Here is a 16,906-nt window from a genome sequence, read left to right as displayed (position 1 = left end):
AATAATAACATTCGATTTATATACCGCCCTTCAGGACAACTTAATGCCCACTCAGAGCGGTTTACAAAGTATGTCATTATTATCCTCACAACAAAATACCCTGGGAGGAGGGTGGGGCTGAGAGAGCTCCAGAGAACTGTGACTAGCCCAAGGTCACCCAGGGGGCTTCAAGTGGAGGAGTGGGGAATCAAACCCAGCTCTCCAGATAAGAGTCCCACGCTGTTAACCACTACATCAAACTAGCTCTTCTACTGCTAGTGTGGTTGATGGATAAACTATAAGTGCTATGCTGGGTTCGATGTGTTAATATGGGAACGGTAAGTTGCCTCTAATTTTCTATTTTAATTATTACGTATTTTAATTTTAAACTGACATTTTAAGGGTTTTAAGGGTTTTAACTGGTATTGAAATTGTTTTTATTGTATCAGTCTGGATGTGGCTCAGTGGCAGAACATCTGTTTTGCATGTAGAAGGTCCCAGGTTCAATCCCTGGCAGCATCTCCACTTAAAAGGATCAGGTACTAGGTGATGTGAGATTATTTGTATTGCAGTTTTCTCCTGGTGTTGTTTGCTAAGGCTATGAACAAATGCAATAAAGTTTATGACTGATTGATAAATTGATCTTCCATCCTCAGATACAGGTATTTCCTCGCAAGTCTATACATCTTTGACATATAATACTACTACTCCCCCCTTTCTAATTAGTCTATTCCTTTTGAACAAGTTGTACTCCATAATCCTAATATTCCAACTGTGAGTCTCATCCCACCAAGACGGGTAGCCATGTTAGTCTGTCTGTAGCAGTAGAAAAGAGCAAAGAGTCCAATAGTAACTATAAGATAAACAAAATTTGTGGTAGGATATGAGGTTTTGTGAGTCACAGCCAGGGCCTTTTTTCAGCCGGAACGCGGTGGAATGGTGTTCTGGCACCTCTCGCAAACACCCATCTGACTGCTGGCCCCGCCCCCTGATCTACAGACAGAGATCGGATCCCCTGGAACGTGGTGGCCAAATGGCGGCTTGCGAGCCACACGTGGCTCTTCAAGCTATATTTGGCAGTTCCTGGGGGCTTGCAAGCTTACCCACTCCCCTGGGCTCCTTTAAGGGCAGAGCCAGTGCCAGGGACTGGCATCACTTGGCGGGCAGGCCGGCCACTCTCCTAATTGATGCAAACAGTGCGCTCCCCCTTCCTTTCCCAAGGCTGGAGCAAGAAAGGAGTGGGCCGGGGCCAAGGACAGCCCTCCCTCCCTTGCCATGCTGGGTGCTCCTCTGCAGGCACCACCCTTGGCCAGCCCCACACTCAGGGCCGGATTTAGATGAAGAGAGGCCCTAGGCTACTCCACTTGTGAGGCCCCTCCCAATCCCCCACCCTCACGACTAGAAGACAATGGAAGAGTGTTATAAACAAAATTGAGTGAAGCCAAGGATGATGACGGGTATTTAAAAATCTGCAATTCACAATTTCTCCTCTAAAGGACATAAGATGTTATTGTTAAATACCATAGTAATTGTGAAAAAATGCATAAATGTTAAAATTAACACTGAAAAACTTTTGCAATAACTGAACTTTGTAAACCTTTTGTGGAATAAGCATTAATTTTTAGGAAAATGAAGTTGTAATGTTATTTTTTTTTAAAAAAAACACGTGAGTTTACAAATTATATTGCCTCGGAAGTGTAAATAATGATTGGGAGTTGCCCTGGGTGAGAGTTCCCTCACCTCTTTCCCCAGAAAAAAAGCCCTGGTCACAGCTCATTTCTTCAGATGTATCTGAAGTTTTCTCCTGGTGTTGTTTGCTAAGGCTTTGAGCTAATGCATCAGAGATGTATCTGAAGAAGTGAGCTGTGACTCATGAAAGCTCATATCCAACCACAAATTTTATTAATCTTATAGGCGTATTGTCGAAGGCTTTCACAGCCGGAGAACGATGGTTGTTGTGGGTTTTCCGGGCTGTATTGCTGTGGTCTTGGCATTGTAGTTCCTGACGTTTCGCCAGCAGCTGTGGCTGGCATCTTCAGAGGTGTAGCACCAAAAGACAGAGATCTCTCAGTGTCACAGTGTGGAAAAGATGTTGGCAGGTCATTTATGCGGTTCTTATGGGACTAAAGGGCTTATAAGAGGTACTTTAAGGAGGACTTCAAACTAAATCCTGTGAGGAAGGGAGATAAAAACCCAACAGCTAGTATAAGAGCACTAAAGATGAGTGGGGAGTGGCACACATGCAGGGACCCATTAATTTGCAGGTAAAGACAAAAATGAAGCACTTGGGGCACAGGAATCGTGGGTTCCAATGTCTATACATTAATGTGCAGAGTATGGGAAACTAACAGGAGGAACCTGTTAGTTCCTCCTTAAAGTACCTCTTATAAGCCCTTTAGTTCCATAAGAACCGTTGCCTCATTCCCTTCACATTTTGGTTATTCTAACATCCCACCCACCCCTCCAATACACCTTAACTTAATGATCCACCTTGAGTCTCTGCAACAAAACTAGGCTATCAATAAAATAAAGAAAGAAAGAAAGAAAGAAAGAAAGAAAGAAAGAAAGAAAGAAAGAAAGAAAGAAAGAAAGAAAGAATATTTTACTTTTTTAAAAATAATCATGCTTGTTTTCATCCAGAGCCATAACTGGCTCTAGAGGCATAGCCTGCAACTCCTGATCTAGTGGATCACAAGTACATTACTTTTTGCTGGAATAGAGGCAGCTCAGCATGCCTAGAAAATGGGGGTGCTATTTTTACCTTTACATTAAAAGCAGACTGTGTATTTGTGTGATGCTTCCCTTTGCCTGATCTGGAAGCTACGGACTCCTCCTATTTCTATGCCCTTTTGTTCTCTTTCCTGCTGGTCTTGTAAGAAGCAAGATGCTTCTGCAGAGCTCTACTGTGCCAGCATGCAAGAAGTACACCCATACTCCCACTCACATGCAGCTGGATTAGCTGGACACTTGTAATAGGGAACAGTGTTATTTAGATTACATTTCTGTTTCTCTTCTGCTACTACAGAAATGCAAGTGAATCTGAATCATCTTCAATAAAAGTAAGTTTTTCTGTTGTAATATAGTGGCTTGCAGAGTGTTTCACCACATGAGAAGCCATGCTTTCCTGACTGGGCAACTTCGCTACAACTAACAAATACCTCAATACTTTTCCTTATGGTCCATTTATTATTATGATTGATGGAGATTGCCCCATTGCAAAGGGCATCGTGAATATTTTGCTAACATAAAGAAACTCCTGCTGTGAATCTGCTACTGGAGGTCTGCAGAGAGTGGTGCTCATTTGGTCCTGAGAGTCTCTCACAGCAGTTCGTGCCAGAGAGCAGGGAGAGCCAGAACAGCTGGAGAGGATGAAGAGTGGGAGGGGAGCTGCCTCTGAATGTGTCCCTGTCTTCACGCTGTGTGGGTTTTTTGCCAAGGGATCTGATTATTGAGAGCCTCTAGCTGCAAAGCCATGCAGAGAGTTCTGATCAATAGCCAGCTCTTCCATGCAGTGAGATAGCCAAGGGAAAAGAAACAGCTCTAGCTCTTCTGAAGTCACAGATAAAATAAGCACCAAATAATAAGCTTATTTTGCACACAAATATCGATACCCGGGTGTGTATGCCATTTTATATAGCCCCAGCAATTTGATCTTATTATAACCAATGGACAAAAGAAAATTAGAGAACAAAAACACAAAATTGAGTGCACCACAGGGAGATGTGAAGTTCATATTGGACAAATATGATCACACAACGTATTAAACTATGTGTATATATATGCACAAATAAAAAACAATTCTATGGTTCTTTCAGTGAGGGTAAGGCAACCTACCCGTCCTCTGGGCCTATTCTTCCGTTTTGGAATATCTTCTTCCATCTCTTCCTCCTCGTTCACTTCATCTGCATTTTCGTCATTTTCCAAAACCCTCTGTAGTTAAAAAAATGAGCAGTAACTAAAAACAATTTAGGAGCAACAGAAGATTCTTAACAGAAGGGCAAAGATAGATAAACACAGGTATTAGGGATGTATTTACTTCATGTGTTAAGTTACTGAGCAATAAAAATCAGGCCACTACAGGCGTGGAAGCTCCAAACAGCAGCTCAGAGACTGTATGAAGTAGGGCTGTCCCAAGTGGTTGCAATGAAACATTTTTGGCATGAAAAGCAGGACTGGGGGGAACAGGCTAGGGGGTGGGGGGATCAAAATGTTCTATGGACCGCATCTTGAGCAGCCCCTGTTCATAGCCTCCATCAGCACTGGTCCTGTGCTTCCCCCCCTTCATTTTAGGTGTCCTATCCCTAGGAACACTGACACTGTCATGTCACTAGTTAGGTTTTCCTATGTGACTGTGTCACTGTTCTTAGGCTGAAGAAGGCAATTTTTTAAAAAGAATTAACTGAATCAGCAGCTTACAAGCACAACAAATTGGCTTACTCGGAAATGCTGCTACTACTACCACTACTTGAATACCAACTACTAGGAATGGGAAAGTACCACCCGAATGAGTGCCAGGGGGCAAGAAGAGGACATACTCTGGATATATCTTGGGGGAGCAGGACTTCACTTGAAATATTGGGGGCCTAATACAAACTTCTAATGGGCATCTTCCCACACATCTACCATGACCCTGTTATGTGTTTGTGTACACAGTCTCATGAGTAGACATGGGCACGAACAGCATTACGAACGCAAAAAACCTACGAACAGCCTGTTCGGCTGTTTGCGAACAGGCTATTCGTAAGGCCCTATTCCAAACGAACAGTTGATCATTGCAAGCCTTGTTTGTTGCTGTTCGTCAAGCCAGACAGTCTGGCACCTGCAATCAATTCCCATGGCAACTCAGGCAGGGATTGTCTGAACTCCTGTGTTGCCCTAGAAACCGGACATCAAGATTCCTGAAGCTATTTGTATAGCTTAGGGAAGCTTTGGAGTTTAAATGCCTGTTTCCATGTCGCTGCTCAGCTGCATGGAAAGGGGCATTTAAACCCCTGAATCAGCTGCTCATCGGGACCTTCCCTTACGAGCGGCTGAGTGTGGGCTGCCCCTCTCCTGGTGCAAGAAGGATGGGGAGAATCTCCCCGCCCCTCTCACACCAGGTTGCAGAGGCCCAGTGGCGCCGGCTCTCCCGGTGCTGAGAGGAATGGGAAGATTCTCCCCTGTCCCATGGGGAGAGCTGGCGCCACTGGGCTTCTTCTGCCTGGTGTCAGAGGGACTAGGAGATTCTCCTTGACCCTCTGACACCGGGCAGAAGAAGCCCGGCGTGCGTGCTCTCCCGGTGGGAGGGGGGAGAATCTCTCCGTCCCTCTCAGCACTGGGAGAGCTGGCGCCGCGTGGCTTTTTCTGCCCGGTGCAAGAGGCACAGGGAGAATCTTCCCGCACCACTCACATGGGGCAGAAGCAGCCCCAGAGCACCGGCTCTGCCAGGTGGGAGTGGGATGGGGAGAATCTCCCTGCCTTGTTCACATGGGGCAGAAGCAGCCCCCGGGGGCTGGCTCTGCCGGGTGCGAACGGGACGGGGAGAATCTTCCCGCCTCACTCGCACGGGGCAGAAGCAGCCCAGGGGCACCAGCTCTGCCAGGTGCGAGTGGGATGGGGAGAATCTCCCTGCCCCGCTCACACGGGGCAGAAGCAGCCCCGGGGCTCCAGCTCTGCTGAGTGTGGGCAGGACAGGGAAAATCTCCCTGCCTCGCTCACACGGGGCAGAAGCAGCCCTGGGGCACTAGCTCTGCCGGGTGTGAGCAGGAAGGGGAGAATCTCCCCGCACTGCTCACACTGGGCAGAAGAAGCCCAACAGCACTAGGGTGCGGCAGGGGGGCTGGGGGCTTGCAAGTAGCAGGACAGGGCCCTTTAAACTATCACCTGGCAGCTGATAGTTGAAAGGGATCTTTAAAGAACCAGGTAAGTGGATTAGAGGGGAGGGGGCTAAGTGGGGGGGTTGTGGGTGGGGGTGGGGGGGCTTCAGGCCCCTATGAACAACGAACAACGAACATGTTCATGACAGCATCATGTTTGTCAATGTTCATTGTTTGTGGACGGCAGCAATCCACGAACAGAGTGTTCGGAGTTTTTTTCACGTTCGTGCCCATGTCTACTCATGAGTCATGAAAGAAAAACTTTTATTTTAATTTCAAAATTAAATTTTCCACAATGGCTTTTTAACCATGCATGCAGCCTAGGGTTGGTAGCCCAGCACTGGCACCCAACAAGAGATTGCTAGGGCAGGGACCTACCTTACTGATACCACAGCAACATCTCATTGTTACTACTGCGGTGAATTGGAAGTGACATCATTGTATCAATGTGCTTTGTAGGATTCACTCAAAGATCCATGGTTTAACCGTAGAGTTTGGACATGGGCAAATCCTAGATCGTTGTGCCGACATGATGACATTAATTCTGGATCATGCCAGAAATTATGTTGTTGCATTGGCGAAATGCCAAATGGCCTCCCCATTTTTACCACACTGCTCACCAAAGTGAGGACAAGTAATAGGATGTGAGTAGGAGTTCCCCCACCCCTTGAGGGAATGACAACTCTAAGCCTCCCTAACACCCCCATTTTTCTTTAATGTTCAGCCTGAAGAAGAGTCCAATAATGCTTGCTGACTACTGTCTAATTTTTTGGTCGTTCCCAAAGTATTGGGTTGGATCCAGACTAAAGTTTCCATAAATACAAGGACTTCCACTTACAGAGAGTGATCTTCTTGCCTCCGTTCTGCGGCAGCCCATTTTGAGGAGGCCTTTTAGGCTATTGCAGAAGGTGGGAAGATAACTTGTTGCAAGCAGAAGTTTTTGTGCCCATGGAATCATTAATTTGGATCCAAGCTATTAACCTGTAGATGCATTCTAATGGACAAACCAGGGAAAACATTCCTTAAATACCAGAGACCTGGTCCCTCCCCCCAGTAGCAGCTCCATCACACAGCCTGGCTTGGGTGCCCAGCTAGCCTCCTGCAGCGACCAGCCAGCCTTGGCACCTGGAAGTTGGGTTGGTGCAATGACTTCTGTAGTGGCATCATTGCACCGGGCAGTAGCATGGATACATTTGAATGTTTCTTTTAAAAGTGAGTGCTGTCCCTCCCGTCCCCAAGGCCCAGTATTATTCCAGACTCCATCTGGCAACCCTAGGTAGTGGGCACAACCACAAAATGGCCATGGCAGGAGACCAACCACAGAGAGGAAGCCCAACTACAGGGGAAAAGAAGAGCAATTTAAAATAACAATAACATCAGCAGCAGCTGGGGCTGAGAGGAGTGGCTTACCCAAGGCCACCTACTAAGCTCATGGCAGTGGAGGAATTCGAACCAGTAGAGTGCTGATTTGCATCTGAACTACTTAACCACTGTGCTACGGTAGCAACAAATAATAATGTCCCCCACCTGCAAAAGCTGTGCCTTCATGTTTTTTCCTTATGCAACACTGAGAGACAAACATTATGGCTATTCTGCAGAATATCCTGGAATTCTTTGGCGCAGCGTTAACTTGTGCCCCTGCAGTGTCTTGTGCACACTTGCTCTTTCCCAAACTCTTCTATTTCATATGCATATTCGTTAATGAAGGGGTACGAGAAACTTAATAAGACTGTCCATTGGGCTGTGTGGGCCTGTTCACCCAACCTTTATTATGCTACAGTCTCTCATAATAGCGAAAAAAGTCATAACCACCACAAAAAACCCTACAAATTATGATTGTGCGTAATAGCTGGTATTTGCATTTGCCTGTCAATTGTGTCCTCTCCCATGGATCATGACATAGAAGTTGCAAGAGATTAATAGGATAGAGGTAGAGGTGGAAGCCCACGATTGGAGGCTATTTCAGAATACATTGATTATTGGAAATGTGACCAGGCACCAAAGAGCATGCTATTACCTGTATTTCTTGTAGAGTGTCCTCCTCTTTAGTATCTATCTTTTTTTCAAGCCCTTCTCCACGCAACAGGGCTTCCAGTGTGGTCCCCTCTGAGGTAAAACCATCTTTCTTCAGAGGCAGGTCAACTTCTGATAAACAAAACATAATAGAAGTTGGAATTATTTTCTTGCAGAGCCCAGGATGTAAAATCAAGCAAAAGTAACAAAACGTATGAAATGTAAAGCCATTTTAACAGGGAAAGGAAAAGACCTAAACGAGGAACGTGTGTTAGCTTCTGGAGAAGTCTGCCGACACTCATCTGCTCTTCTCCTGCAAGGATTCTCCCATCTTTTAGGTATTTTGAGGGGAAGGCACTAGACAGGCTCCTGGACACCTGGCCTTTTAGCAGACCACTTCATTGCTACTGATGTAGACATTTTCAATATGATAATTACAAACAGGTATCCATTTTTTCAAATGTAACTAAAAAAGTGTGTCCTTTAGTGCTAGGTTACTGAGATCAATAAGACATATTGAATATTTACTGCAGACTGGAAAATGTAATTTCACAACTGAAAGTCACATTTTAATTTACATTTTTTGATATCATAAATGAGTAGATGATGATAGAGGCCAAAGGAGTAGCTCCTCAAGAAATCATGATTTTGGTGGGTGGAATGAAAGTTATACCTGTCACAAATATGTACAGTATGTCAAAGAACTGGCTTTTGAAAGCTGGTAAGTAATAAAATGTGTCATAAATGAAGCATTCATGCTGTCGCTGTATGACTGAGCATAGTCCCCAAATGACTAAAGATGCTGGCAAGTTCAGAATTTGCATACCACAAGAGCACACTGAAGACAGCCTTTTGCTCTGCAACCAGATGAAACACATGAAGCTGCCTTATAAAGAAGTAGAATGTCTCTCCCTAGGGTTACCCTCCAAGTGGGGCTTGGAGATCTCCGAAAATTACAACTCATTTCCACACTCCAAAGATCACTTTCCCTGGAGAAAACAGCTGTTTTTAATAATAATAATAATAATAACAATCACATTTGATTTATATACCGCCCTTCAGAACAACTTAATGCCCACTCAGAGTGGTTTACAATGTATGCCATTATTATCTCCACAACAAACACCCTGTGAGGTGGGTGGGGCTGAGAGAGCGCCAAAGAGCTGTGACTAGCCCAAGGTCACCCAGCTGGCTTCAAGAGGAGGAGTGGGGAATCAAACCTGGCTAGACTTTATGGTATTATACTCTACTGAGATCCCTCTCCTCCCCAAACCCTGCCATCCACAGGACCCACCATCAAATCTCCAGGAATTTTCCAATCCAGAGTTGGCAACCCTATCTCTCATGGTCAGTGCTGTCTATTCTGGAATGACTGCGACTTCCCATGGTTTCAGGTAGAGATCTCTTTCATTGGCTACATGAGCCTTTTAACTAGACAAACTAGGAACAGAACCTGGGCACTTCTGCATGCAAAGCAAATGCTCTGCCACAGAACCGCAGTCATACCCCATAGATTAAAAACTGGCCACATTATTGTGATAAAGACTCACATTTACCAATACCACCTCAAAAGAAACCTAACAACAGTAATCACCTTAAACTGGAAGAACAATTGCTCTTCTAGACAAACTAGTGCCCCACTCAGAACGGTGAACAAGGTCTGTGTTATTATTATTAATATTATTATTATTACAATATGTCTAGGGAGCTGAGGCTGAGAGGAGCAGCTTACCCAAGGCCACCAACTAAGCTCATGACAGTAGTGCGATTTGAACTTGCAGAGTGATGATTTGCAACCCAACCACTTAACCAGTATGCATTAAACAGCAGCTTATCAATATCCTCATATGCACAGATGTTCTGCAGCTTGTCAGAATTGGACAGGAGTGGATATTATGGAAGATCTAGTGTCCCAAGGGGTGGTAGTCATACACATGCCTTATTGTATATTCTGCTTCCATCTTCCCCTAAAGGGTGCTCTTTGCTATGTGAGAGAGAATAGCCCACACTGACTCTTCCTCTGGGCAATGTCTCATAGAAAGGCTGCTGTCAGTAAAGCAGCCATTCCATGAGGCACAGCCCAGCAGAATAATTTTTACTCATAACTTGAAAACCCCGCATAAAAAGGGGATTAGCCAAACTCCCTCAGGAGAGTGGCTCGCCATGACCACAAGCTAAAGCAACCAGCTTACAAATGAGAACACCTCTTCCTTTCGACTTTTTATTTTTTTTAAATACAAGGTATTGCACTTTTGTTCAAAAAGTAAAACCTACACAGCATCAGCTGCCATACAAGCCAATGTCTTTGTGCACCAAAGCAGCTCTATTTTCAGTTCTAATTGGAAAATAAGTAGCTCTACTTATTGGGAGAGTTCTAGCATGATCCATTGCTCTAGAGACAGCTACTGTGAAAAAAACCACAAGCAATTCAACTTCCCAGAAAAGCTTACACCACGCTTATACAAACACCATGTCACAACGATTCTTTGAACTGGTTTTATTGTCATAAACAAATACCCCGTACAACTCTATATCATGAGTTATTCCCACAAGATGCCTTTTAAGATAGCTAATGCCACATCCAAACCTGTAGCCCAGATAACTTTTAAAATAATGCTATACAAACCAACTTGCATAGCCTAGAGAGATCTACCCGCTGGGTGAATGTCGCCACTGAGCTCATTAACAGGATGTGGCAGGATGTGCCTTAAAGGGCAAATCAGTGGCTCAGTGAGCAATTAAATTTCATGTCCGCTTCAAATAAGAATCTATCAGTGTCACAAGGGCATACAGTCTCAGGTCCATGTCTGTTTCCCACCCCTAGAATATTTATTTATGATGGAATACTGGTAATAATGGAAGTCAAAAAGAATATCATAAAATATGCCATGGGAAAAACCAGATTAAGCCCACTCTATCTGGGAAATATGCAGAGAGAAGCTGTCTGGTAGCTGTCGAGTTTGCAAGAGATACCATCTTTTGGGATGGTGCTCTCTGCCAGCAGATGGAGTGCCCCAGGGGAAATAGTGGTGAAAAACCCAGACAAGCTGCATCCATCCATCCATCCATCCATCCGTCATATTGCTCATTTCCACATCTCCAAGGCATAAATATAGCATTAGAGCGCAAGTGGAAGAAACACAGGATTTTAAGGACAGGAAAAAAAATACACAAACACGCATGCCTTAGTGGCTGGATTTTGTACTTACTTTGTGTAAATAGTGACATCAATATAATACCGAGAAATTGGTTGTTTTTCTTCAGAAAAAAGAAAAAACCTGTGGGCCACATCTACATAGTCATTTTCACAGAACTTAAAATGGGTATCTTCGAAGACATTTACAATGATACTGGCAGGATGGCAAACGTTCTGCAAAACTCTCTCTGCAAGTACTTTTTCCCATGTCAAACAATCCTGTATCATTCCAGATCTCTGCTCTTTTCACCCAGGTCCAAGTTACCATATATCTTTCTTTCTTCTCTGACTGGGACCTGACTGGGACCCTATCACTCATTTCCCTTCACGCTGACAATTCCACTCAGTTCTGCGCTTTCCTCACATATTCCAGCCCTAGGACTTTCTTGTAGCCTTATGAATGGCTGAGAGAGCCAATGTATGCTATTAAAAGCCAAGGTTACACAAATTCTGCACCAAGCAACCTAGATTCTGCATACAACAGTAAAGCATGGTGGCCAAGAAGCTCTGCTCACCTCTAGCCCTCTCATGCTCAGCTGGGCACACAGCTCAGCTTTTGAGCTTTATATGCCATTCTTTTCAGAAACACACAACAGCTTTCATTCGAATGTCTCAGTCCTCAAGGGTGGTATTACATTAAATCCCATTTCCTTTGAAAATATGTGCAGGGGTAGAGCTGAAGTTTGACCCTCAAACAATGAATGTTATCTTGAATGCGCTTATGATGTCTCCAGTATTTAGGAATACTGCACTGTGCTGGATTTTGAATTTTCTTCCTTGTTTGAAAACAGACTTCAAATTGTGTACCAAATTTCATTCGAATACCTCAACAGGCACTGAAATTGTTGCATTACAAACTGACTTACAAAAGAAATGCCAATCAGGCCAGTAGTAAAACCAATATCTATCTTTTGCTTAGCTAATTATACAATATTACACAATTTACAAATATACAAATGGTTCACTTTTAATATCTTATTCTGGTGGGGCAAGGTTCTATACAGAATGTTGAAGTCATAGCCCTTGTCCAGTGTTAGGGATGCGAGTCCCCCACAGGGGACAGAGGATCCTCTGCTCACACCCTCCAACTCCTGCCCCCGCTTAGCAGGCTGGCAGGGAAAAGGCAGGGGAACATGCCTCCCAGGGCATGCTCCATGGTAGCGCAGCTTGCTCCTGTGTACTACAGGAAGCTGATTTCAGCCTGAAACTGGCCCGATTTGGTCTGCTGTGGAGCGCAGGAGTGCTCCAGGGCCCATTGTGCTGCCCCAGCATATATGTTGATTCGGCCCATTGCGGAGTGCAGGAACACTCCTCAGGCATTATGTGGCCTGTGCAATGACGTCACTTTCCAGAAGAAAGAGCTAAAGGTGAGTGCCAGGTCTTCTGCCCAAGGGTAAGGGGACCTGGCAACCCTATCCAGTGTACACCTTACGTGGGCCTCACCATCAGTACCACCTTCAAAATGCATATCCCACTCACTTTCATGCTTATCTTTATAAATAGAAGAGCTAGAAACTTTTTTAAAAATGAAATTCTCAGGATGCCAAATTCCGTTTCTATACCAAAGTATGTAGAATGGCAGAATATGGACACAACTGGGTTGGCAGCCTCCAGGTGGTGGCTGGAGATCTCCTGAAATTACAACTGAACTCTGACCTTTATTGCAGGGGTGATTTTTACTGCTTTTGGCCTCATACCTCTTCGGATGATTAACTCTCCATGCAGAAAAAGCTCAGGCAGAAAACTTGGCGTGGGGACCGGCCTGAAACCAAAACTGAAGGGGGAGTTAATCATCCAGAATTTGGAAGAAAACCCAAAGAGATATGGGGCCAAACACTGCAAAAATCACTCATGCAATAAATATCTCTGCCATCTGGAGATCAAGGCAATCCTGGGAGACTCCCAATCCTATTTGATGACAATCCTATTTGATGTCAAAATAAAAAAGATATGAACCTTGCAAGACCTGATAATACTCATAATCTTTACCTTTTTCACACTTATTTCATTGGGCCAACACAATATCAACATCCTAATCAAACTTTTAAAGATGTGGGAGAGTTAAAAAATCAATTTAATATTCCATGGAGCAATGAGGTAATTGGGCACTCTTGTTGCTAGTTTACTTCCCTTCCTACAGGGCCAGCTAGTCTGGTAAGATGAAAGAAAGCAAGAATTGGCGTGCCCTGGGATTTTACAGTTCCACAGAACACTAGTGTTATAAATCACAGTGCAGAGGCAGGGTGTCTTTGAATTTCAAACTAGTTTCACATTTGACCTGAAGGAGTTCTACAAGCTTTTCCCCAAAACCAGTCTCCCTGCATTAATTTTTCAAGTCTCTGGTGTTTTAAAGACCTTTCCTCTCTGTAAGGAATATCCTTCAGAAGTTTGTCTTGATACACTAAAAATATTTTTTCATCCTAGTCATAGATTCAACTATTAGTGTAATTCATTTTTGATGTTCTCTGTCAATCCGTTTGGGAAACTCAAGGTAGGTAACAATGCGTTATATTCAAACTTCTACAAATGGACGGAATCTCCTACTTTCCTCCACCTTATACCTCCTCAAAAAACCTCTATCACCTGAAAGTAAGGTTTCCAACTCCAGGCTGAGAAATTCCTGGAGGTTTGGTGTGGAACCTGGGTATAATGGGGTTTAGAGAGGGATGGGACCTCCGCAGGATATAATGGTAAACAGCCCATCCTCCAAAGAAGCTATTTTCTCAAAGGGAATTTATCTCTGAGGGAAACTACATATAATGCTCAGGTACGCATTGGGTCCTGCAAGGTTCCCCGGGTTGTATAGTCTTACAAAGAACAGCCACTCCATGCAATTCTCCACCGGGAGAAGAGAGATAGCAGAGATTCTCTGTCTCTTGCAAAATGCCTCCACTCGGGTTTTCCTCTGGGAGCTGGGGTGGGAGGTGGATGGATATAACAGGCGGCAGGAAATCCAGGGTGGTTTTTTGCAAGAGAGAAAGAGAATCTGCGATGCGATTCACTGCAAAGGAGAATAGTGGTGGTGGGGAGTCTCTCTCTCCCTCTCTTTCTTGCAAAAAGCTGCCCTGGCTTTCCTGCCTTCTATTACATCCACCACCCCCTTCCTGTCATCTTGATATCAGTTGCAATTCTGAGAGATCTCGAGGCCCTACCTGGGGTTTGGCAGCCCTACCTGAAAGGGGAGAAAACAGGAAGAAGGAACCTCTCTAGAGATGTAAAATTTCCAGAAATTCTGAAGCTATGAAAAAACGGGGGTTGGGAGAAACAGAAATTTAAGGGGGAATTGAAATTTCCTTACTTTCATATCAAACCTAAATTTTTACTGATAGAACAACATAAAATGCACAATTTATAATGTTGTCAGCATATAAAATTGTACTATTTGTACCTTATTGTACTAAATTTGTACCTTATAAACAATAAGAAGAGTTTTTTAAATAACAATGATGGGTGTTACTATAAGACCAACATGTTCCACTATCAATGAAATAATTTCCTAACATACAAGTAAAGGGACTGGCATTGGCTCCTGTTTCTCACTTCTGCTTCACTGGGAGAGGAAATTGGGAGGGCTCACTAGCATCTTGCCATTGTGTGATGTCACTTCTGGCACAAAACCAGAATTGATGTAATCAAGTTAGGATGACATTCTAGAATTTACTCCAAAATCTATGGTATATATGGCGGAGCCTAGAGTGCTGGCCCTGATACAATGACATTACTTCTGGTTTGGCATAGCACTAGCATTGCAAATCTTGCTGCCCCAGCATCTCCTGGTAGTATAACTAAGGGTATTCCACTAAACCACTTTAATATCCTAGTAAATACCCATCACTCTGGCACTGTAGATTTTGGAAGGATAATTGAGTACATTTCTCTTTTAACATCCCAAAAGGTCTTGGGGATCAATCCCCACATGGTAGGGTTACTAGGGACCCCAGGGGCCAAAGTGAGGTTGCGAGGGGCTGGGGGTGGGCAGCAGTTGGGCACACATGTACTCCCACATGTACTCTCCTATGCTTCCCCATCCACTGCTGATCTGGCTTCAGAGCACCCAGTGTTTCCTCCATTGTGCTGGAAAATAACATCATTTTCTAGCATGAACAAAGAGCTGTGGAGCACACTAAACACAGCACACAAACAAAGCCCTGTGGGGTGCACTGAAGCACAAAATTGCCCGTTTGGAGTCTTCGCTGGGCATGCTGAAGCCTCCAAACAGGCTACTTTGGGCTTCAGTGTGCCTAGTGGCTCTTCATTCATGCTGGAAAATGACGTCATGCTTGGGGGCGGGGGGAGTGTACTGAAGCCAGTTCAGTGGGATGGGAGGAAAGCATGAATGTGCTTCTCTCCCTCTGTGCCCCCCCTGCTGGCCAGGTGAGCAGGGCTGGGGGGCAACAGGAGGGGGAGGATATTCCGCCACCTTCAGCGGGGGGGGGGGGGCAAGCCTGCTACATGGTTAACTTTGAACAGTAACCAAAACAGGCCTTTTCACATTGTGGTAATTATTATGTACGATAGTGTTGCCAAGTGGGGCTAGGGGGAGACAGTGGGTGGAGGACTTACCAGCCTATTCATATGCTTGCTGGTGATGTAATGATGTAAGTTCTGGAAGTTATATCATTACATCACCAGCCTGACAGAACCACTCTGGGGTAAGAGGAAAACTGTGGGTTCTGCCCCAAACCACAGCTTCAGAGGTGATGTGATGACATCACTTCCTGGTGCACAGGAGCAGAGGGGGAAAGACAAGGTGCAAACAAGGTAACATTCAACCTTTCTGCCTTAAAGACAGTACAGTAAAGAAGTACAGCATAGAGAGTAGGAACCCTCAACAAAGTGAATGTCAGTGCAAACACGAACAATGGCAAGATATGAATGATAGAAAATGAGACACAATGAGAATTTGTCAGATTCAAATTATGGACTGAAGATACGGAGTTGCAAGAAATAAAAATTCCAGAAACATAGACATCAAATGAATTTATGGAGAAAAAAAGTAAAATATCTTCCTCATCAGTACCATGACAGTTTTCAAAGTATAAAGTAAATAGCACAGCCTTTCACCTAGTGTGCTGAAGGCCAACAGACTCTAAGCCAAAGAGAGGAAGAGATTTCAAAAGTCCCACTCCTATATTGCTCAAAATAGTGCTATGGTCCAGTAAGCTTCTACCATACCTAGTGGAGAAATGGAATGCACAAAATAGTTATTCCATGACTGCAATTTAAAATGAGATTCTACTGAGCTCACAGAAACGCACTGAGTTGTTGCAGTGATCACTCAGTCCTAGGCTCTCTGATGGGCTGAGTGGCACCAAGGTAGTACAGGCCTGCTGCAGTTACCACAATTACGCCAGGTATAAAAATTAACTGGAAATAAGGACACTTCTCTAGATGTATAGAAAACAAGACATATCCAGTGGCAGTTCACTTTCATGGTGTGTGTATGTACGTGTGTAGTTGTCTCCTACTCAGCCGGTCTTGGATCCTAGTCCCAACACTCTAAACACTGCATCACTCTGGAACTTCATGGAACAATGGGAAAGTGCAAGAAGGAATAACATGAAGGTAGCAAGTTCTTATGTATTTGCTCTTGTTTATCTAAACAAAACTGAAATTTGATGTACACAATCATTTGGTAACACTATTTGTCTGTCATAGTGACATCTCCCCCCTCCCTCTATTGCATGTAGAGGTAGGGAAATGGCCAGCGTGTGCTTTACCACTGAAACATTTTAAAAACATACACATTGCATGCTAAACTGGAATCTAGGCTCACGAGGAACAAATCAAGGGACTACTTCACCATATTGACATTCAATAGGCTACTTTAAAAAAAAGCCGTCATGGGGAGAAGTCTATTGGC

At 44.2% G+C, this 16,906-nt stretch overlaps 1 protein-coding gene across 3 annotated transcripts in view; it reads right to left on the bottom strand.

The window, feature by feature from the left end:
• The window catches only part of DPF3 (double PHD fingers 3), a 260,427-nt gene that overhangs the window by 80,161 nt on the left and 163,360 nt on the right, over positions 1 to 16,906 (bottom strand). For all 3 annotated transcript variants that reach the window (XR_008596562.1, XR_008596563.1, XM_054972252.1), the window contains exons 4-5: positions 7,852 to 7,979; positions 3,814 to 3,909 (exon numbers count right to left, since the gene is read on the bottom strand). Coding sequence is in view for 1 of the 3 variants with exons in the window: in XM_054972252.1 (XP_054828227.1) it covers positions 3,814 to 3,909; positions 7,852 to 7,979 (224 nt within the window). In the remaining 2 variants the exon portion in view is untranslated. The remainder of the gene's footprint in view (positions 1 to 3,813; positions 3,910 to 7,851; positions 7,980 to 16,906) is intronic.

The sequence above is a fragment of the Eublepharis macularius genome, chromosome 2 (assembly GCF_028583425.1).
Source record: "Eublepharis macularius isolate TG4126 chromosome 2, MPM_Emac_v1.0, whole genome shotgun sequence".
Taxonomy (NCBI): Eukaryota; Metazoa; Chordata; class Lepidosauria; order Squamata; family Eublepharidae; genus Eublepharis; species Eublepharis macularius.
This window is presented reverse-complemented; position numbering and strand designations above follow the sequence as displayed.